Source organism: Panthera onca, chromosome A1, assembly GCF_046562875.1.
Source record: "Panthera onca isolate mPanOnc1 chromosome A1, mPanOnc1 haplotype 2, whole genome shotgun sequence".
NCBI classification, from domain to species: Eukaryota; Metazoa; Chordata; class Mammalia; order Carnivora; family Felidae; genus Panthera; species Panthera onca.
Genome location: NC_138339.1, coordinates 41,682,044 through 41,703,688, shown reverse-complemented (window position 1 = coordinate 41,703,688; position 21,645 = coordinate 41,682,044). Strand labels below are relative to the sequence as shown.

Below are 21,645 nucleotides of genomic sequence, written 5' to 3'. Positions count from 1 at the left end.
TTCAAGTTACATTATATAATTCTTTTTAATTATAGAAGAAAACAGTTCCGAGCACACGCTGGGAAACATAGGATCTCAGTGGGTAGGAGTCTTCACAATGTCCAAAAAATCACTTGGGAACATCTTTATGGCCTTAAGGCGTAAGGCTCTAGGTGAGCCTTTAATTGGACATGAATGTGCCTATTGATCTCCCTGGAGTCTGTCACTGGCTCTGGTTAAGGACCTTGCAGGCTTTGCAGGAGCAAAACACGTACCAGTGTAAATCCAGTTCATCGGAGGGAAAATAATGCAGAGTGTGGTGGCTGATGAATTACCCCCTACTTCTCCCTCTGTTGTGAGATGCTTCAAGCCACCGGAGGAGAATCTTGTTAATGTGTAAATCTGCGTGTACGTGCGTTTACTGGCCCGGGCAGTGAGGGACACGGTCAGACATCTTGCCTTGAAAGGCTTTCCTGCAGGGCTTTGTCTGTTTCTTCCTCTAGTGTCACATTTAGTGCGGTGGTCACTTAGGAAATGCATATACTTGGAGTCCTACTGCTGTCCCCGCCGGGACCTGCAGACGTCGCATTTCCCATCGTTTACATTCACTTCTTGCTACTGGCGACTCTGTGCAAAGGGCGCTGCGGGCTTGGAGCTGGGCAGAGGCCCTGCTTACAGCTCTGGGAGGACACAAGGCGATCTTTATGCAACCCGACCTGCCCACCCTCCCCTCCTTGCCCAGGCCAAGAATAGTCAATGATCATGTTCTGGAAGAAACCCCACCTTGTCATCGTGTGCTCTGAGCCAAGAGGAGTGGGAACAGAGCAGGAAGGCCAGGAGTGAGGCCAAGTGTAATAGCCCAAAGCTCCAAAGTCAGAGGGTTTGGGGGCACCTGGGTGGCTCAGCCGTTAAGCGTCCAACTTTGGCTCAGGTCGTGATCTCACCATCCATGAGTTCGAGCCCCACATCGGGCTCTGTGCTGACAGCTCAGAGCCTGGAGCCTGCTTCCGATTCTGTGTCTCCCTCTCTCTCTGCCCCTCCCCCACGCGCGCTCTGTCTCTCCCTCAAAAATAAATAAACATTAAAAAATAAATTAATTAAAAAGTCTCTTCACGTGTGGCCCCTGCTGCCTCCTGTGGGCCTGTCCTGCCCCCCGCTTCCTTCTCCCTCTCTGCACACCGACTAAACTGACCTTTGCTCAGTCTTCTTGTGCATGAGGTTTTGTCTCATCACAGGACATTTGCACATGCTTTTCTAACTGAGTGGCATACTCTTCTCTCCTTTCTTTTTCAAGAAATTATCTAGCTAGTCCTCAAGGTTCAGTAGAAACCTCATTTCTGGGGTGCCTGGGTGGTTCATTCGGTTAAGCATCCGGTTTTTGGTTTCAGCTCAGGTCATGATTTCATAGCTGGTGAGTTTGAGCCTCGACTGGGGCTCCGTGCTGACAGTGCAAGACCTGCTTGGGATTCTCTCTCTCCTCTCTCTCTCTCCTCTCTCTCTCCTTCTGCCCCTTCCCCACTCATGTGCTCTGTTTCTCTCTCTCTCTCTCTCTCTCTCTCTCTCTCTCAAAGTAAATGAATAAACTTAAGAAAGAAAAAAAGAAACCTCACTTCTTTGGGGGAACCTTTACAGAGCTCTTAGATGCCCTCAAAACACCATACACCTCCTCCCTAGCACATACCACAGTTGCAACTTTGTATGCATTTTAAAAAACTTCTCTCTTGCATTACACACAAACTCAGTAAGGGCAAAGATAAACTGTGTTCTTCAACACCTAACAATCCCTGGCACTTAATAGGAACTCGATACACATGTATGAAATGAAGGGTGTATATACTTACCAAGGAAAAGGGGTCTGCATGTGAACCTGAATCCACTTGGGGAGCAGTGGGACCGTGATTACATGACGTGGCGCCTTTGCTCATTTGGAGCACACAAAAGTGTGCTTAGGCATCGCACGTGTGTATTTCTCTAAGGTTTAGGTCTGAGTATGTCTGTGTCCTGTATGTGTGGATGTATTCTCTTTTTTTAATGTTTTCTTTATTTTTGAGACAGAGAGAGACAGAGCATGAACAGGGGAGGGGCAGAGAGCGAGGGAGACACAGAATCTGAAGCAGTCTCCAGGCTCTGAACTGTCAGCCCAGAGCCTGACGCGGGGCTCGAACTCACGGACCGTGAGGTCATGACCTGAGCCGAAGTCGGACGCTTAACCGACTGAGCCACCCAGGCGCCCCTGTGTGGGTGTATTCTTATGGGGGTACACACGAAAGAACCTAGTTGTGGCCACATAGCTATGTGGAAACGAGCGTATATGTATTTGTGTGGATATAGGTATAGGCATCAGGGTTAAAGTCTGTGTGTGTGTGTGTGTGTGTGTGTGTGTGTGTGTGTGTGTTTATTTGGGTGTGTCCATCTGTGGAGGTATATGTGTGAATGTGTATGAATCATACCCTTCTCTGCAGCTGGGTGGGACCCCCGTCAGATTTCTAAGTAGGAGGGTTTATGTACATTAGGCAAATTGATTCATATAGACCTTGGTACGATTTGACTTAACCAGGGCATGGTGTCAGGGAGGAAGGAGCACTGGACTGGGAGTCTATCACTGCAGCAAAATTCCTTTTCTTCCTGTGCCACTACCTCCCAGGCTACATGCAGAGGGTTTGGGACTAGGTAACAGTGATGCTTTTTGGGGGTATAACTGTGTAGATCCCATGTTGTCACAAGTACATTTTTAATGAAGTGCCTAATTGCTTAAGGCATTTTATTGTCATTCAGGGTACTTCTTTATCATTTGTACATTATTTTCACTTACATTGTTTTATTTGATAACATTGGAAAATTAGGATTCCGGTTATTTGATACGATGATTTTTTTTTTTTTTTTTGTGAATGTATGCAAGTGGACAGGATCCTTTCTTTCGTATGCCTACATTTTGTGTTCTTCCGTGGGAAGGGCGGGCAAGGGAAGCCATTTCAGCTTTAGGTCCCCAAATTGCCTCACAGCACCTGCACCACGGTCCTCTGGGGGAACTTGCGACAAAATGCAGATTGCCGGCTCCCGACCGCAGTCCCGTGAGATCAGAATCTCAGGGACTACGGTCAGGAATGTGTATTTTCTCAGAAGTTCCCCCAAATCATTTTGGGACCCCACTGCGGTAAAATAAAATTGTGCCTAGAAACTCACACCTCCACTGACACCATTAAGCCTTCCACGATCCTACAGAAAGAGATTTCTGAGGCTGGCCACCTCAGGCCCTTGAGGCTGACCCTCACTTCTGTTAGGTTGAGGAGACCAGGTGATCATTTGGAATTATGGAGAAAACACTGGGACCTGGAACAAGAAAGAAGTCTGAAGCTGTGAGCAGAGCAGGCTTATGGCTGGCTGGCAATGCATCTCAGGAGAACTGTGGGTACCTCTCAAACAAAGCAAAACACCAAACAGATTGTCAGGGTTGTCTGCAATGTTTCGGAGCATCTGATGGGACTTTAACAAGACCAACCCCAGACAGTAGGACAGAGACAGAATGGGCACAAGGAAGAAAACTCTGCAGACAAAGGCAGCTGTAATTGAAAAGAAAGCAAAAGCTCCCTAGGACTCCAATTTTGCTTTGTCATGAGTATTGCTGTTGTGATTTTAAAAACTGTTTTCTCTTCCTGGTGAAGGGACTCTATTCAGAAACTGCAGCCTTCCCCTCTCAGCACTGGAAAAGTGATTATGACGCAAGCCGGGAGAGACGGTCCTCTCCTGGCCCCTGTGCTACCTTGTCACCGACCCCACCTCTCAGAGCCTGGGGCTTCTTAGTTCACTAAGGATGTTATGGGCTTGCTCAGTGCCCATCCCCCCTGGCTATTCTTCAATGTGAAACCTGGGCAGAGAGGCGGGGAAAGCGCCCCAAATCCAGCTGTCAAGGGCTTCCTGCCATGATGGTCAGGATTGACTCAGTGCCAACTGATGGGCTGGGGCCAAGCGCCCACCTCTGCTTCCTACCTGGGTGGGGGGAAGCTCACTCAAACTGCCTGAATACGGGTGCAAGATGTAGTGTGCGGCCGACCCTCAGGGCAATCTGGTTTCCCAGCTGATACTTAGCCACAGCTGACCTTCGATGACACGGGCTTGTCTCCGAGTCACAAGGCTCAGACGTTAATCAGGGCACACGAATAGAATCCCCGCAGAGTGAAACAAAGTGCACCCATGAAAAATTTCTTAGCACCATCATTTCCCCACTTGTCCCTCACGTGACCCCCAAAGGGGGAACGATGGCCTATCCTAGCGGTAAAGCACAGGGGCTCTGGTTCAGAATACGCGTCATTCCAGTGGGTCGGGCAATCTTTGGCAACTGGGGGAACCCTTTCAAGGCTCCGCTTCCTTATTTCTAACATGGGGACAGACATGATGGTCCCCATTTTGTAGGGTCACCGAGAGCCCTACATGAGATCATGTGTGAAAACTGGGGGCGCCTGGGTGGCTCGGTCGGTTAAGCGTCCGACTTCAGCTCAGGTCATGATCTCACGGTCCGTGAGTTCGAGCCCCGCGTCAGGCTCTGTGCTGACAGCTCAGAGTCTGGAGCCTGTTTCAGATTCTGTGTCTCCCTCTCTCTCTCTGCCCCTCCCCTGTTCATGTTGTGTCTCTCTCTGTCTCAAAAATAAATAAAGGTTAAAAAAAAAATTTTTTTTTTAAAAAGAAAACTGCCAAGCATGACGCTGAGTTCATAGCAGCACTCAGGAGCTGGGGCCATTGTTATCACCAGAGGTGCTCCAGGAAATAGACAACTGCTGTTACACTTTTCAAATAGTCGGTATCGGCCACTCCATAACTTGAATAGATTTATTTTAACATAAGTCAACTGGTGGGGTCAGAGGCATATAACAATGCAACCAGAACCTTGCCCTAGGAGTTCAGTGGTTAGTACCCTAGGCTCTGAAAGCAGACTAGAGCCCAACTGCAGAAGGCATGCTTTCAAAGAGACAAGTATGGAAATTTTTTTCTTTTTCACCCACTAGCAAGGAAGAGGCGATTCTGTCTGATTTTGAGAATTTATCTCTGTAAACTTATTCATCAAAATGTGATCCCGGGGACACCTGTGTTAGAAACACCTCAGGGGGAACTTGCTAGAAGGCAGATTCTTCTAGAAGGTCCCAGCTCAGATTTCCGTATCCAGATGCTCTGGGAGTGATGATTCCTTTGTGCCCCTAAAGTTTGAAAACTGTTGGCCACTGTGTGTTGCCAGGCCAATTATGATACCTGGGTCATATTATAAATAGAATATATTCAAGGAGGCATTTGTAAAATTACTCTCGGTGGGTCCAAAGTCGTATTAATAATCGATTTCACTTTTATTTAAAAATATATTTAGGGGTGCCTGGGTGGCTCAGTCGGTTAGGCCTCCGACTTCTGGTTTCGGCCTGGGTCACAATCTCACGGTTTCCTGAGTTCGAGCCCCACATCGGGCTCCAAGCTGACAGTGCGGAGCCTGCTTGGGATTCTCTGTCTCCCTCTCTCTGCCCCTCCCCCACTTGTCCTATCTCTCTCTCAAAATAAATAAATAAATAAACTTAAACAAAATTAAAAATAAATTTATACACATTGTATAGCCATGCTTAGGACAAAGACTGGAAGCGTCCACATCACGTTTAACGATGCCTATCTCTAGGTGGTAATGTTATGCGTGATTTATCTCATTTTGTGCTTTCCTATATTTTTAAAGGTTCTACAAAGAACACTTGTTACCTTTTTAATGAGGAAAAAAATGTGCTTTTAAAATAAAAGCCTTGCCACCAGATGGACAGCATTGAACACTTCCTGAAATCTTTCAGAATTCTGGAAAAGGGAAACCCAAGACTCATGGAAACCAAGCTATCCCTCATTCGAGATGACGAAAACAGGCCTAGGGAAGAAAAGTGACCCTGCCCGAGCTTGCCAAGCTGGTTCGTGGCCGGGCCGTGAGGGACTCCAGGTCTCTAGGCTCTTGGACCAGAGGGGCTTTGAAGTGCTCCGTGCTTTCCAAGGACCTGCCTCCCTTCCTTCCCGCCCTGTGAGGGTGACGGAAAAACCACAGGAAGTGCACTGATTCTGAGGGTGGAGAAGTATGTAATTGCCTTTGCAGAGAGGACTTTGCGGCCCTCGTTATTCCCTCTCTGGGAGTTAGTAGGTCATTTGCAAAAGGCATGGGAAGAGCAGCCGATGAAAAGGTCTAATAGTTTGGAAAACTGCTTAACCTTATTTCTCTATTTCTGGATTTCCCCCCATGGCCAAGGACTGTTGAGACCCTGATTTCCCCCGGAGGTTTCCTGTTTAGGAATGCAGTGAAACCTCCGAAATCCAGAGGAATTGGGGAGAAGGCCAGCTGGAATTAGGGAACGGTCTGAATACTTTTTAAGAACATTCAGGTCTATTGTTTTCAAGGACACAGAGGCACAGATTTGGAAGGAGCTTCATCCAGCTCCTGTTCGGCGCAGGAACCCTTTGTGCTTCATCCCACACAGAGCTTTATTCGGGCTTCTCTTGAATGCTCCCAATGACAGGAGGCTCACTGTTCAGATAGACAAACTATTTCAAAGTGTTGTGGTTTTTTGTTTTGTTTTGTTTTGTTGTTTTCATCTGAGCTGGGAATCTACCTTCCTTGAAGCTTCAGTTTGCTTCCTGGTATTCATATAAAATTGATACCCTCCTTTTCCCCAGACGGTCCTTAAATATTCGAAGGCAGTTATCATGCACCAGAAATGTCTTCACAGCATTCTCCTCTGCCAGCTGATCATCCCCAGGATATGCAACCATTATTTACATGACAAATGTCATCAACTCTAATTAGAAATATAAACGACTGTCTCTAATTGGCTTCTAAATTAATGGCTATATAAACTCATACCTGAGCACAGCTGAAAACCACCTGCACGGGTCTCATTATTTTACACAGGTGCAAACCGAGGTCCACTGAGGAAAACTGCCTGACCCAACGTGAGACAGAGAGAATGAGACTGAGAGAGAGAGAGAGAGAGAGAGAGAGAGAGGTGGAGTTGAGACCTGAAACCTAGCTGCACAAATCCCAGCGCAGGGTTCTTTTTGCCTCACCCTGCCTCCTATTATTCATAAGACACCAGTATTTCTCAAGCCCTTGGGAAGTTTGTTCTCTTAGGTATTTCAAAAATGCCTCCTTCATATTATATTTGCACTGTCAGAGAAGGAGGGTAGCACAGGGCTGAAATTAGTGGACGTTATGCTGTCAGTGAAAGGTCTCATTCCAAGTCTCATTCACCTTCCTCGCTCTCTGCTGTCAGAAGATCATCTCCCCCCCACCCCCGTCCCCGAGGATGCTAGTTCCCGATGAGCAGCGCCCCTACAGGGGCCCCCTTAGGCCTGCGACACTTTCCACGAGGCCCAGCTGCCCACCGAATTTCGAACTTCCCAACGTCGGAACCGAAAATGGATCCGCCAGGGCGCGAGGCAGGCTGTGTTTCTGCTCTACCCTGTGCTCGTTTTAAAGTTGCAGATTTTTTTTTTTTCAGTTTGGCCGGATTCTCCGATGAAAAGACAAAGCAAAGACTCAGAGAAACAAACTAGACACTTGGGTGATTGGCTTCCTGTCTCAGTCCCCAGCAGCCCTGCAGTCACATGCTTCGAAGGGCACATTCCTCCCTGCCCCAGCCCACAGCAAGCTCCCTCTTCTTTCCGAGAGGTATTGCGTTTCTAGTTCTTATACTCACTTGGGCGTGGGTTGTGAGCTGCTCTGTGCCGCTTCCTGGTCTGCATGGGTTTGGACTCCCAGGGACCTGGGTTCCAGTCCTGACCCCGCAGCTGGCCAGTTTGTGCGGCTTTGGGAAGTTACTTAATCTTTTCAAGCCTCAGTTGTCTCATTTAGTAGGAGAGGACAATTATGTTGCCTACATCATGGGACTGTCAGGATGACATAATGCCTGAAAAGGTGTCCAGCACTGTTCGTCTCATTCAAGTAAGACACCGTAAAAGGGATCTGTTTAGTATTATTCATCTTATGCTACAGAAGGTAGAGACTGAAGCCTATACTCTTCTCACGCTGCACACAGTAGGTGCCCCATAAATACCCCCCCAACTGATTCTAGCCTGGGCTTCTTTCGGGTCAGAAATATTCTTTTTTTTAAATTTTTTTTCTTTTAGTGTTTATTCTTGAGAGAGAGAGAGAAAGACAGAGAGTGCAAGCAAGGGGAGGGCAGAGACAGAGGGCGACACAGAATCGGAAGCAGGCTCCAGGCTCCGAGCTGTCGGCTCAGAGCCCGACGCGGGGCTCGAACCCACGAGACGTGAGATCAGGACCTGAGTCGAAGTCGGATGCTCAACCGACTGAGCCACCCAGGCGCCCCTGGCCAGAACTATTCTGAGCATCATGTAACAACAGTTCCTATGCTTCCAAGCTCCCTCTTCCCCAGGCTCCTTCCCCCAATAATGACCTCAGTGGGGAGGCCCACCCTGGCCTGCCACTTTGCACACCTGTCAGCTTGCATCTCAGGATAAGGTTCTCATCTGACAGACTCTGAGAACTTGCTGTCCAGGCAAAGAAAACTTCACGATCAGGAATCCAACACAAACCTTATGTAACCAACCTGTCAGCAAGAGGGACAGAGGGGCACTGACAGACGCCTATCTCCCCACCAAAAAAAAAAAACCAAAAACAAAACAAAAGGAGACGGGAAGCAAGGGATTGAGGCATGCCAAAAATGCTCTTGCTTGTCAAGACCCTTAACACTGATCAAAGCTCTTGGATTTGAAGGATTCCTGAAGGAACGCAGAGATGGCTAAACCCCCTCATACTGGAGTTTTCACGGAAATTGCATTAGATGCTTCTGTAACCCAAAGAATATATATACAACATTTTTTTTTTCTTTTTGGTTAACAACGTTTATTGTCCACGGGACTTACAACGATGACAGAAAAGTTTACAACATTTTTTTTTTTTCTACCTGAAATCTCTACCTGGAGTGGCTTGAAATTCCCGGTGGCTTAAGGACTCTTGTATCTTCCCCCTAAATGCTGAGGGTGTCCTAGTGGACTCTTGCTGAGGAAAAGAACAATTCTTTCTCTTGTCCCCACCACAGATTATTCGGTCATTGCCTGATTTTTGTGCTAAGGACCCAAAAGCAATAAGAACATCCACCGGAATGAATTGGTTAGGGGACAGCCCCAGGGCGAAGCTTCCACAACAGAGGGTGAATGCAGAAGTCAATGACAATGCGGTGGAGAGAGCACATCAGCTCCCGGAATAACAGGTGACAGCCAGGCTCCCCGGCCATAGCCCTGTCTCTGACATCCTTGGCTTCTTACCTTGGACAGGCCATTCCCCCTCCCAGGTTTTCATCTCTTTGGATGCCAAATGCTTTCTGTGGACTCTTTCAAGTCCAAGATGCTGTGAGGCTACCGGAAGGGTGAAGATATGCTGGAGAAGCTGCCTGCCCCTCTGGGTGTGGGCCCCCGAGCAGGAGGAGAATGTGACAACCGGCATGAAAGCCCTTGGAGAAGCGAAAGTGCCGAAGGGCACACACTCTCCAACTGGCTATGGCACGTTCCAAAACCTTGGGCACCTAACTTTCTCCCGAGAGCTGAGTGTGCACCCGGACACCCAGCACTGAGCTGACAGGAGGCAGAGGAAGCCAATGCTTTTCTGGTTGGGGATCTTGGTTGGGACAGAAGGGAAGACAGAAGTGGAGTCAGCTTGGTGAGCGGGTGAAATGGCAACGAACATGGAGGCTGATCCTCCCCAGGCTGGCGTTGCCAGGGAGGACGGTCCTCTCCGTCAAACCTGGGCCAAGCTCTGGCTCAGACACACGGTGCAAAAATAGAAAGGGGGTGGGAGAAGAAATGTGTTTACTTTTGTGATTTTCCCTCATGTGCCTCTCTCTTAAGGGTATTAGAATCTCTCCACGAAAAGGCCGTCTTAGACTCCCCGGCTTCACCTCCATTGATAAACCCGACCAAACAAACAATGCACAAATCCAGCCATTGGCAGGGCAGCTGGAAGGCCAGTTTGGAAGGCAGGGTGGGGTGGAGGGAAGAGCGATGGTCTGGGGTCTGTCACTAACTGGGCGAACCATGGAAAATCCCTCTTGGATGCTTTTCAAAATAAGCGATTGCATTAGACAGACTCTAAAAATCTGTTTAGATTTGTGAAGCTTATATCTGCGGATCTCAACCAGGGGTGGTCTCACCCCTCAAGGAGTATTTGGCAGGGTCTGGAGACCTTTTTGGTAGTCACAATTCAGAGGGTGCTCCTGGCATCTACTGGGTAGAGGCCGGGGATGCTGTTGAACGGCTGATGATGCATCGGACAGCCCCCACCACAGAGAACTACCTGGCCCAAAATGTTAATAGTGCCGAGGCTGAGACATCTTGCTTTATACTGAAGTCAGGAGGTCAAAGAGGGGGACGGGCAGGAAGAGACAGAAGTAACGAAAGAGAAGGGGTTAAAATCCTGTTTCCCGGGTCATGAGGTATTCATCGGTTAAGCGTTTTCCAGTTTTCTCCCTATGACCAATACCCTCTCAGTTTTCTTTGGAATTACAGGGCTGTGTTTAAGTAGCTTTTTCCTAAGAACTCCCTCCTTTATCTTTAAAATGCCAAACCCCGATGCAGTACAAACACCTCCCCTATGAGATGCAGCGAATACATAACATAAGCAGCTACTGGAACTGAAAGGTGGGTGGTGAGGGTGCACGGAGGGACGAAACAGATGTCCGTAACTCGGTTTCTATGAGTCAGTGTTTCTGATGTAACAACACAGAATGATCACCATAGGACCAGCGAGACAAGCTATGCTGTCAGCAGGGAGAACTGCTTTGAGGAGCTGGCACTGGGAGGGCTACAGGTTTGCAGCGGCAGATTCAAAGGCAAAAGAAAGGGTTAAGCAATCAGTGCATGCCATTCTCGAATCATTCCATATTAAGTCCCTGGGCAGTTATTACAAATAGTTACCTGCGGTTTCCAGCGGGGGAGGCGACCACACTCCAGTCAAGGGTTTTTGGAGAAACAGGTGCAATGAAGTCATGGTCAAACAATTTATTTACTGTAAACTTTAGACTTTGCTCAGGAAAACAACTGAAGCCTGCCCCTCCAATCTCTGCCTACGACACCCTGTTTGAGCAAATAAGAGGAGTGGGGAGAGTCCACGTTCACAGCTGAAAGGTCCGAAATACTCAAGATCCTCCAGTGCAAGGGTGCAGGAAGGAAGGACTCCTTCGGATACAAATTACCAGCAGCAATATATATTACCCCTAATACTTGACCAATGAGGTAGATCCACGGAAAAGTCATCAAAACAGAGCAGCCCCAGGTCCTCTGGGACCGAAGCCCTTCAGACACAAACTTAACACGTTCCATGCAAAAAGGAACTGAACTGGACAAGAAACAATCACTCGAATGTGTTTTCTCTTTGTTACAGCTTAAAAAAATAATAATAATAATAAAAAAAAAGGCAGAAGGCTGTCCTTCCTCCTGCACATCTCTATACAAGTTTATTCTAAGTTTATTACACTCAAGTTAAATAGTCTGTTTAGTGTTTGGTTGGGGGGGGGGGTCATAAAAAGTAGAAAAACCCGCCTTACAACAGTGAGTCGTTTGTGCTACCGTTCTGCCCTTGTGAATCAATGCTATCGTTAGGCACAGTACCTTGACGGTTTGCAAGGTTTTCCGTGCCTGGGGGGTCCTCACACAGCACTTCGCTGTCTTTCTCCTGCCCCAGGGGACCTCCGCTGTGTTCCCCGGTATAGTCTGTTCTGCTGTTACTGTTGTTGGAGTAGCCATTCCCATAGGCCTTCAGAGAAGACCTGCGCAGGCACAGAAGCTCCTGGAAAGCAATCCTGAAGTCTGGGCTCCGGCAATAGATAAGGGGATTGAAAGCAGAGTTGACGTAGCCCACCCAGTTTAGGAGGATGTAAACTTCCTTAGGGATGAGGTTATCCTGGATCACGTGCACTATGTTGACGATGAAGAAGGGTAGCCAGCACAGGGTGAACGTGCCCATGATGATGCCCAAAGTCTTCAAGGCCTTGTGCTCCTTCAAGCAGAACTTGGAGGCCCTGCGATGTCCATGCCCGCTCCGCCCATCCTGCTCCACTTGGCTGAGATTTTGGGCGTGGAAGCGGCCCTCAGATTTGTCGATCTTCTGGAGCTGCCTTTGGGCCACCTGAAAGACCCTGGAGTAGACGAAGACCATGACCACCAGGGGTAGGTAGAAGGACACAATGGAGGAGGCGATGGCATAAGCTTGGTTCGTGAAGAAGTCACAGCAGGTCTCCTTGGCATAGCAGTTGATGGCTTCCTGGTGGGTGGCCCGGTACCAGTGCATCTGGATGGGCAAGAAGGAGGTAAGCCCCGACACGATCCACACCATCAAAATGACCACCCGGGCCTTATTCTTGGTCAGCAGGCTCTGGTACTTGAAAGGCGACGTGATAGCAAAGTAGCGATCCACGGCGATCACGCACAGGGTCTCAATGCTGGCCGTGACACACAGCACGTCAATGGAAGTCCAAAACTCACACCAGAAGTTGCCAAAGGTCCACATTTTCATGAGGATGTGGCTGGCCCCAAAGGGCACCACCGCCAGGCCCATGACCAGGTCAGCACAGGCCAGGGAGGTGATGAAGTAGTTGGTGACCGTCTGCAGACGCTCGAATTTGGCGATGGCCGTGATGACCAGCACGTTTCCAAACACGATGGCCAGGACGATGAGCGACATGACGATGCCCATGCCCACCACCCACGCGTCGTTTCGTTCCTGCGTGCCGTCCTGGTCCGGCGCGTGGCTTCCGTTGGGCGCCAGCAAGAAGACGCTGCGGTTCCCGGGCTGCCCCATGGCGCACAGGTTGGCAGGTGAGCGCACTGGCTGCCGGCGCACCGGCCGCGCCTCAGCGGGCGGACCTCCGGCGCGGCGCTGCGGGCAGCGAGCGGACGCCGGGAAGCCTCATCCAGGGGCCGTGGGGTGGCTGTGCTGGGGGGCGCGTCCTGCACTCAGCCTGTAGGGTGCTCTGGGCTCCCCGGGCGCGTTGGACCCAGCCTGCGCTCTGGAGAAGCCGCCCCGGATTGCGCGCTGCCCGTTATGTGCACAGGACTTTAGGGGACTGCCCTCGCGGTGACGTGCGGCAACTTTCCGCCAATGGCGGGCGGGCAGCCCCAAAGGGGCGAGGCCGGGTCCCCTTCCCGCCCTCCCCTCCCCTCCCCTCCCCTCCCCTCCCCTCGCCCGTCCCCTCCCGGGGCTGGCCCGGGCGGGGCCCAGCTGCTCCCCTGCGGTGGGCGGGCCACCTCTCCCTGCCTGCTCCCTGGCTGCCCCCGGAGGCCTGCAGCAGGGGCTGGCGTGCGCACCATCCGATCCGGGAGCTTGGGGCTCTTTGGGGGCTGCTACCTGTCTGACCCGGGCCCCTGGGCGGCCTCTCCCCCACATTAGGCAACAGAGACGACAGTGCCCACCCCGACACGCACGGACAGGCACACATGCACCCCGACGGACATGCTCAGACTTATACGGAACCACAGCCACTGACACGGAGACACGCCCGTCCAGCGCACCCACAAGCACGCTCGCGCGCGCGCGCGCGCACACACGGAAAGCCACAGGCACACAGTCACCCCTGCCCAACAGAGACGGGGCCAAGAAACAAACACAGAAGCGCCCAGAAGCACAAAGGCATAGGGCACACACACAGAAAGAAGTAAACAACACACAACGCTCACTTGGCGGCAAGCAGAGCGCCACAGACTCGGACGTCCCCATCCAGGTACTCCTGACCCCTCCTTCGTGCACCCACTCCCCGCGACACACACACGCACGCACGCACAGGGCACATTCCCTTTCAAACATTTGGCAGGACCACAGGGGGTGACTTGAACAGCTGCCCGATTTCCTCAGCACACTCACTGTCAAGTACTTTTGGTGCCCTCCTTGGGAATTTGCAGGCATTGGGACATAATTTCACCCTTTGGGTTTCGTTTGGAGCCGGAGCTGGAGTATGCCCGTGTGCGTTTGCGGCCGGAAGGAGAAGGTCGTGCACTTAAATTTGTAATTCTTGGGAGCGTGGCATCACTCCCTCGTTATCTGTGGGGATGGAGAGGAGCTCAACATGGAATAGTTTTCCTTTCAACCTCATCTTCAGCAATTCCATGGCAACTAGAAAAATCCTTTCATCTGCTGGGCAGTTGATCTGTGGGGTTGAGCCATCTGAGATTGCCCACTATCCTGCGGTTTCTGACTTGAAAAGTGACAGTTTCATATAGATCCGACTATTCGAATGTGTTAACGTTAAGAAAGTTATGAAACCACAGGAAACAAGATAATTTCTCCTTTAAATAAAAAAAAAAGTCAGACTTAAGTCTTCAGACTGGGGTCTTTGTCCATGAAATATTATCCTTTGCATCTGGCATAGGACTTTACTGTTAAAAGGAAATTAATTTTCAGGGTTTGACTTCACATGTATTAGTAGTGTCTTTGAAAGACTGAAAGCATTTCATGCAGTGTAACCAAACATGCTTTGCAGATTACATAATAACATAACAATGGCTAACATTTAGGGAACATTCTGCTATGTGCTTTTCATGCATGATTCCATCTAATCCTTCCCACAGTCCCATGGTGGGGAGAGTACTATTTTTAGCTTAATTCACAAATGGGGCCCAAAGAAGCAAATAGCTTGCCCAGGAGCACAGGGCCCTGCGATGCCAGAGGCAGGAGGTGAATCGAGGTCTTGACTCTATAGCTCATCTTTTAATCCTTCCAATGCACTGTGGCCTCACAAGCAGAGACGCATGGAGGCTAGGCAAGAGGGACTCTAGCCAGAATTGGAATAGGCAGGTTCCAGATCCCCTGCTATAGCGCTTTCTAGCTCACTTTCCTTAGGCATGTCAAAAAGATGGACCCTAACTTCTTCCATCCCTAAGTGGGAAATAAAGTCACTTTCATTGGGCCGAGTGTGAACTGAGTATATAATAATAAATGTGAAAGGGCTTGTGCACCTGTATATGCCACACAAATAGGGGTTATAAATGAAATGTGTATAAATCACATAGTAGTTTGGAATATGTTATTCGTGTCCTCTAATAGAACCATCAAATACTTAAGGACAAATGTAACGTGGGTGTTGACTGTAGTAGAAGTAAAAACGCAGAAACAAAATGCAACCTGCATGCCCCCTTTAACTTCCTTTACTAGCCAGAAATTGTTTTTGCGAGACCGATGCCTTAAAAAGCAAATATTTCCCATGAAAGGCACAAATATTAATTAAAGATCTATTACGTTCCCATAGTGTCCAAAATATACCCACCCCATATTTGTGTTTTCCAAAATTGGCTCTGGTATGATGCATTTTAGGAAGAGGCAGTGTCTGTTATGCAACACAGTTTCTTTAAATATACATCTAGCCCGAATTGTGGAACTAAGCCACTAAACCTCCTTCCTGTTTGTAAAGCTATGGAATAAATAAGCGTATTGTTTAACCTTCCCGTAACAACAACAACAACAACAACAACCAAAGAACAAAGAAAGCCCTTTCAGGGCAAACACGAATTGATCAAGGAGATATACAAATGAGTCACTTAAAAGTTTAACTTTGAATATCTTGGGAAACCCCTTTTAAAAAGCCCACAAACACTAAATCAAGGAGGCAAGACTGTTCAGGTCAAGGAGGAGCTTCCAGCCTTTACGCATCAGCTTTCCCAAATGGACAGTCTCTCCTTCCCTCCCTCTCTGCCCCCATTACTTTCTCCCTCCCTGCCCCTCTCTCTCCCCACCCCCTCTCTTTTCCTCTCTGCTGCCTCATCAAGTCAGTAGAAATTTCAAGATGCTGTCTTCACCCCAAGAGTCTTCTCCTGACCTCCTTTTAGAATTACAGGTGGAGAGAGAGTTATATTGGGAAAGAGGGGAACAGATCATTTAGTTCATTTCCCCCCACCTCCTCCAGTTTACAAATGAAGAAGGTAAAGTGTAGAAATATGAACTGTCAAGGGGAAGGCGCCAGGGAAGCTACGGCATCCTTATATCTCTTCACTGCCCAATGCTGTCCCTTCATTTGTCATCAGAGGACTTTGATTGGCCCTGCTTGCTGGGCTGGTGAACTTAGACACGTAATGCTTCAGCTGGTCTTGGAAGTTCTTAGTAGACTAAATGCACCTTTATCTGATGGAAGAAAAAAGCAAGCTCTTTCATAGTGATTGATAGTGTCTAATTACATATTTTGTCAATCCCTTAAGACACCGATTTGTCATTTCCTGCTTGCCAAACAGAAAAAAAAAAAAAAAAGAAAACACCTTTTGTTTTACTGAACAAATATTTGAATAGGAGTAAGGTTTTGTGGTGCCTGAGAAGGTCCTGACACCATTAGCGGGACAGTTGAGGAAAATCTTATCCTGTTCTTGGCTTAGATGAGATTCCTTCCATCGTTATGATCCGCTGAGCAGAGAAACATCTGTAGATTTCTTTTTTTTTAATTTTTTTTTTTTACATTTATTTATTTTTGAGACAGAGAGAGACAGAGCATGAATGGGGGAGGGGCAGAGAGAGAGGGAGACACAGAATCGGAAGCAGGCTCCAAGCTCCAAGCCATCAGCCCAGAGCCCGACGCGGGGCTCGAACCCACGGACCGCGAGATTGTGACCTGAGCTGAAGTCGGACGCTTAACCGACCGAGCCACCCAGGCGCCCCTTTTTTTTAAAATTTTTTTTTTAACGTTTATTTATTTTTGAGACAGAGAGAGACAGAGCATGAACGGGGGAGGGGCAGAGAGAGAGGGAGACACAGAATCGGGACATCTGTAGATTTCTTTCAAAATAAGGATCTTAAATGTCTGTCTGTAATATTATCTCTGTATAACATCACTCCATTCCATTTGCATTAAATGAGATTAAATGCATGTAAAGTATTTAGTGTGCTCCCTTGGAAAAGAGATGACTCCTACTGTTTGCTTATTTTTGAATCAAAATGTACATGTAGAATGCACACTTATTAGATCCTATGTGTGAAAGGACACGTTGAATGTGGATCATGAGTCATTTGTCTTTAATTTGAATTGCCGGGAAAACGAATGAAAGCAGGAACAAAAACTTGGTTCCTTGGAAAGAGAAATGACTCTGAAAATTACCATTGCCACTGAGTTATAGAACTGGGTGGAATGTTCGTGGTTTTTGAATGCAGCGTCCTACAGCCTGGTCAGCTCCTTATACGATGCATCCACCAGAACTCTCAGACGGCTCTCGTGAGGGCAAACTCACCAGATCCTTCTGCCGCTGTCTGTTTCGACTGTCCAGATAGTGACCTGAGATCCTGTACAGCTCCTGCCTGTGGATTTTAAGTCTGCCCCCTTGAGGCCACTCAAAACAAGTCTCCTCTCTCTTCCCCAAGACTGTCCTCAAAGCTTTTGGGGGAATCCCTTGGAATTCTCCTGAGCCTTCTCTTCAGCTGAAATATCCCTTGTTCTCTCGGGTCTGGAGTCTCCTTTACCATCATGGCAGATCCCTTCTATTCTTACTTGGGACTGCTGATGTCTAAACTTAACATCAATACCTGGAATGATCCTGGAACAAGTCCTCAAATAATCAATTTGCAGTCACCTTGGCAACCGCAGAGTAAGCAGAGCAACCAGCAAAGCTTTCAGAACAGCTGATTAGACCAGATGAATTTAATTTCCTGCTATGCTGGCCTTTTATGAGATACATACTAATAAATTCTCCGCCTCTCGGGGGGACTGAACAAAGGGAGCTGGCTTCAATTAAAGCAGGAGAGACTTCAGTTGGTCCTATGAAGGACTCCTTGGCCTGCAGACCATCAGTCATTCAAAGAAACTAAACTCTAGCAGCTTTTCTCAGTTGGGGCTTTGCAAGAGAATTGAACCCTACAGGAAATTGAGTGACTGTTCTTACCAATTCTCCCAAGAACGGTACATAGCTATTACCCTCCTAGAGATGTAAGAGAGAGGTTCAGTTGCTACATACCATGTAAAAGATGCATCAGGGCATAGGCCTTGATTCTTTTGCTGAATCTGAGTGGCGTTGCATGCAGTCTCCCGCCGATGTGGGAATGAACATTGTGTGACGACGAATGCTTCTATGTGGTACAAACAGTTGGGCGCAGAGGAGGGCACACGGATGGGGGACCGGGAGGCCCAGACTCTGGTCCCACAACAGCTATCCTGCTATAAACAGCCTTAATCAAGTCCCCTGCTTTCTTTGTGCCTCAATATTCATCCATGACATGGGAAGGTGGCCTAGGTGACATCTGAGGCCCTTCTGTTCTAAGCTGAGTAAGCCTGTTGTGGGAAGGAGGCACGAGGAGGGTCATTGAGGAGTCGAGTTCTTGACTCTGAAGCCAGGGAGGAGCTGGCAAGCAAAACCTGTCAATGCCCCTGAAAACGACGGGGCTCCATCTTCCATCCCGTCAGCCCCATATTTCACCGCTGTGATTCCCGCTATTCCGAGCAGCCGGCGTGCCATGATTTACTCAATACTTTTTTTGACGGTGACTTATTTCTAAAACTCAAACACATTTGTTTTCGAAGAAAATGTTGTATGGCTGCCACTACTGCACATGAAAACCCATGTCATCTGCCACAAATAGAAGGTAACCATGAAAACAAAACAACGGTAATAAATTCTAGCTAGACATTGTCGTCTGCCAAGGTTCTGAGCCCCACGCTTGCTCTTCTCTGATTGAAAAGGAAGATTAGCAAGTGTTGGGGAGATATTGATGGTATTCTAGCACCAGAGGGGACTTCCTCCATCTACTTTAAAAGACGGAAAGAAAATTGAAAAGGGAGCAACTCGTAGGCGGTACTCTGTGTTTAATGTGGTGTTACTGAAGGATTTAAAAGAATTTCGTATTCCACCTCGAGGAATCTCAGCCCCAGGCTGGTGCTCATGAGACCCCTTGATGTGATAGGAAAAGCACAGGTTTGGGAAAAGATGGGATCTGGGGTTCCAATTCCGTCTTTAACCCCCCGAGGGCGTCAGGCAGTGTGCTTAAGCCCTCTGGACCTCAAGCTGGTTCTTTGCAAAATGAAGATCAAATCTCTGGGATGGTTGTGGAGGGAATAGAAAGAATGCATGAAAAACTGGACTTGGAAAGGAAGGGAGAGAACCAAGAGACGTGACACTGCAACAGATCAGCCGTACTCGGACTGGCTGTGGGTTGGGGAGTTGAGCCAAAGGAGTCAGGGCCGTCGCCCATCAGGGACCGGACGAGTAGATCAGTGGCCGGAATGTTGTTCAGACAGGTTGGGGTGATGGGTTCAGATATGGCTATATCGAACTTGGGGTTTCGACTGGACAAGAAAATGGAAGTTAGAATGGCATAGGGATTAGGAGATAAAGAGATCTGGGGGGATGTGTCTGCCAGTGGCTGGAACACTGGAAGTGTTCCCTGCATAGCAGATCTGGCAGAGGATCCTTTGACAGTTAAATGAAATAATGCATTTAAGGAACTTAGCACAGAGTTTCCAAAAGAAGTGTTTATCATCGTCATCATCATCGCCCTAGATTTTCCAGCACAGCTTTAATTTCAGGACATTTTATTCATTTCCCCAAAGGCGGCCTTTTAAATGAATAAATTGATCCAACAGGGAAACAGAATCTTTCGTATACATCAAGCTACAAATAGTGGTGTAACCTCTGAGATGGATGTTTGGGAAATGTCTTAGGTTGGATTTCTTAGCATCGCTGCGCTGAGGGTTTGTGTGCAGGTGATTGATGGAGGAAGGAAGAGAAACCAGCCACGGAGGGGAGAAGCAAAGTGAGTGTGTGGCTTCAGGCAGTGACCCAGGCCCAGCCTGATGGCCTGATCCTCTGAGGAGCTCTGGAGCGACTCTGGAGCCAACTGCTTGGTTTGAAGCCCTGCTCCCTCTGATTCGTAGCTGTAAGACCCTGGGCAAGTTACTGACTCTCCTTGTGTCTCGATTTCCTCATCGGTAAGTTGGAGTTGTTGACGTTAGGACCTCACAATCTCATGGGGTTGTTAAGAGGAACAAACGAGTTCATATCTGCAAAGTGGTTCGCACTAACCCGGCGCATTTCAAACGCTAAATTAATTACTGATATTAAACACAGGGAAGACGTGGGAAGTTCTGTTAGCTGTGGTGCTCAGGAAACCTACCGCAGGGAAGAGGTTGTATATGCAGCCCCTTGGACTGAGTTGCTGCTAAGTGCAAACTTCCCGGTGTCTGAGCCTAAGAAAAGGAAATGCACAACGTGTGGTGAGCCCTGCAGGAAAGAAGTAAAATGATTGGGGGGGATCAAACAGTATCTGCAGCAGCAGAGGAGGGCTTGAAGCAGGGCGGAAGGGAGAACAATGGAGAAGATAAAGCTACATGTGACTGGGGAAGAAGAGGAGAGGAAGAAAATTGCATTCGGTCCGCGCAGGAAAGGAAACAGGGCTGACTTCTCGCCAAAGCAGGGCCTTGGGAAAGATCTCACTGGGTCAAGGACGGGAGGTCCAGATGCCCCAGCTGGGGTAACCACCGTGGGGCAGCGAACATGCCCTGGGCCCAGAGGAAGGAGAGCCCCGTCCTGGCCCTCGCACCTCTGTGTGACTGTCCCTCCCTGGGTCTCAGTCTGGTCCCCAATCTGTCAAGTGAGAAGGCTGAATCGACTGATGGCACCAAAGTCAAGGGGTCATCAGGGGGTCTGAAAGTCAATAGGCATAGTTCCTGTTAACAGTGTGTGTATTAGATGCCAGGAGCTGAGTTTAGCACCTACCACGTGTACTCTCTTCTTTTATTCTCGTTTCTGTGCAATGCTATGAGGTAGACACAGTTATGCCCATTTTTCAGATGAGAAAATGGAGGCTCAACATTACAGCCTGGCCCAGGTACCACGGTAGGCGAAAGGAGCAGAGGGGCTACAAATCCAGCTCTGTCGGATGAGAAACCGTCCCCTGACCCGCTAACAACAGGACTCAGATGCAGACGTCCAGTCAGTGCAAGGACAGCGTGCTCAGGCTGTGCAGGAGAAGCGCCCTGGCTGTCAGGGTCTTGCAGCTGAGTTTTTACCAGACTGCTGGGCTAAAGAGGCAGCAGTTTCCAATCACTTACCGGAAAAAGGCCAAATGACTAAGATTTGGGGCCAAGCATCCCGGTCACTCTTTCTAAAAGGAGAGGGAGAACGTCAGAAGCAGGAAATCAGTGGCCACGAGCCTCGGGGTTTTGCCCAGGTGCCTTCCTCCACCCCTAGAGCTGCTGCATCCAACCTCGTTCCCTACTCCCCTCCCCCTGCTCTGGTCCCCACCCCCAACACACACACATTCACACACACACACACACACACACACACACACACACGCACCTGCGTGCACACACACTCACACTTTGTCAGCTTCTTTCATCAAGACTTGCTGACTATGAGACTGGGTTAGATGCCTTTTCTATATGCTTTTGTGCCACACTATACCCTGGCGCTCACCCCATATTATTGTCATTCCACATTTTGCTTGTCAATACTTTTATCCATCTTTGTGTCCCCAACACTCCACCACAGAGACCAGAATACAGAAGGCAGGTATTCACTACACATGCATGTGCACACACTCACACACACACGCACACACACACACATTGACCTAGATATTCTTAAAAGTATGGGGCAGAGGGATATTGCAGAATGAACAAATGAACAAAGGTCCTTGCCTTTAAGAAACTCAGAGGCATCTGTCTTTCTCTGTATGACTTATTTCAC

General features: G+C 48.6%; 1 protein-coding gene across 1 annotated transcript; it reads right to left on the bottom strand.

Annotated features, from left to right (window-relative positions):
- Nucleotides 1-10,973: 10,973 nt before the first annotated feature.
- On the bottom strand, nucleotides 10,974-13,050 carry ADRB2 (adrenoceptor beta 2). Its single transcript, XM_060634632.3, has one exon. The coding sequence runs from the start codon at nucleotides 12,794-12,796 to the stop codon at nucleotides 11,540-11,542; it is 1,257 nt and encodes a 418-aa protein (XP_060490615.1). The 5' UTR covers nucleotides 12,797-13,050; the 3' UTR covers nucleotides 10,974-11,539.
- Nucleotides 13,051-21,645: the final 8,595 nt, after the last annotated feature.

Excerpts from the sequence above, each read along its gene's own strand:
- ADRB2 (XM_060634632.3), bottom strand. The coding sequence starts at position 12,796 with ATGGGGCAGCCCGGGAACCGCAGCGTCTTCTTGCTGGCGCCCAACGGA.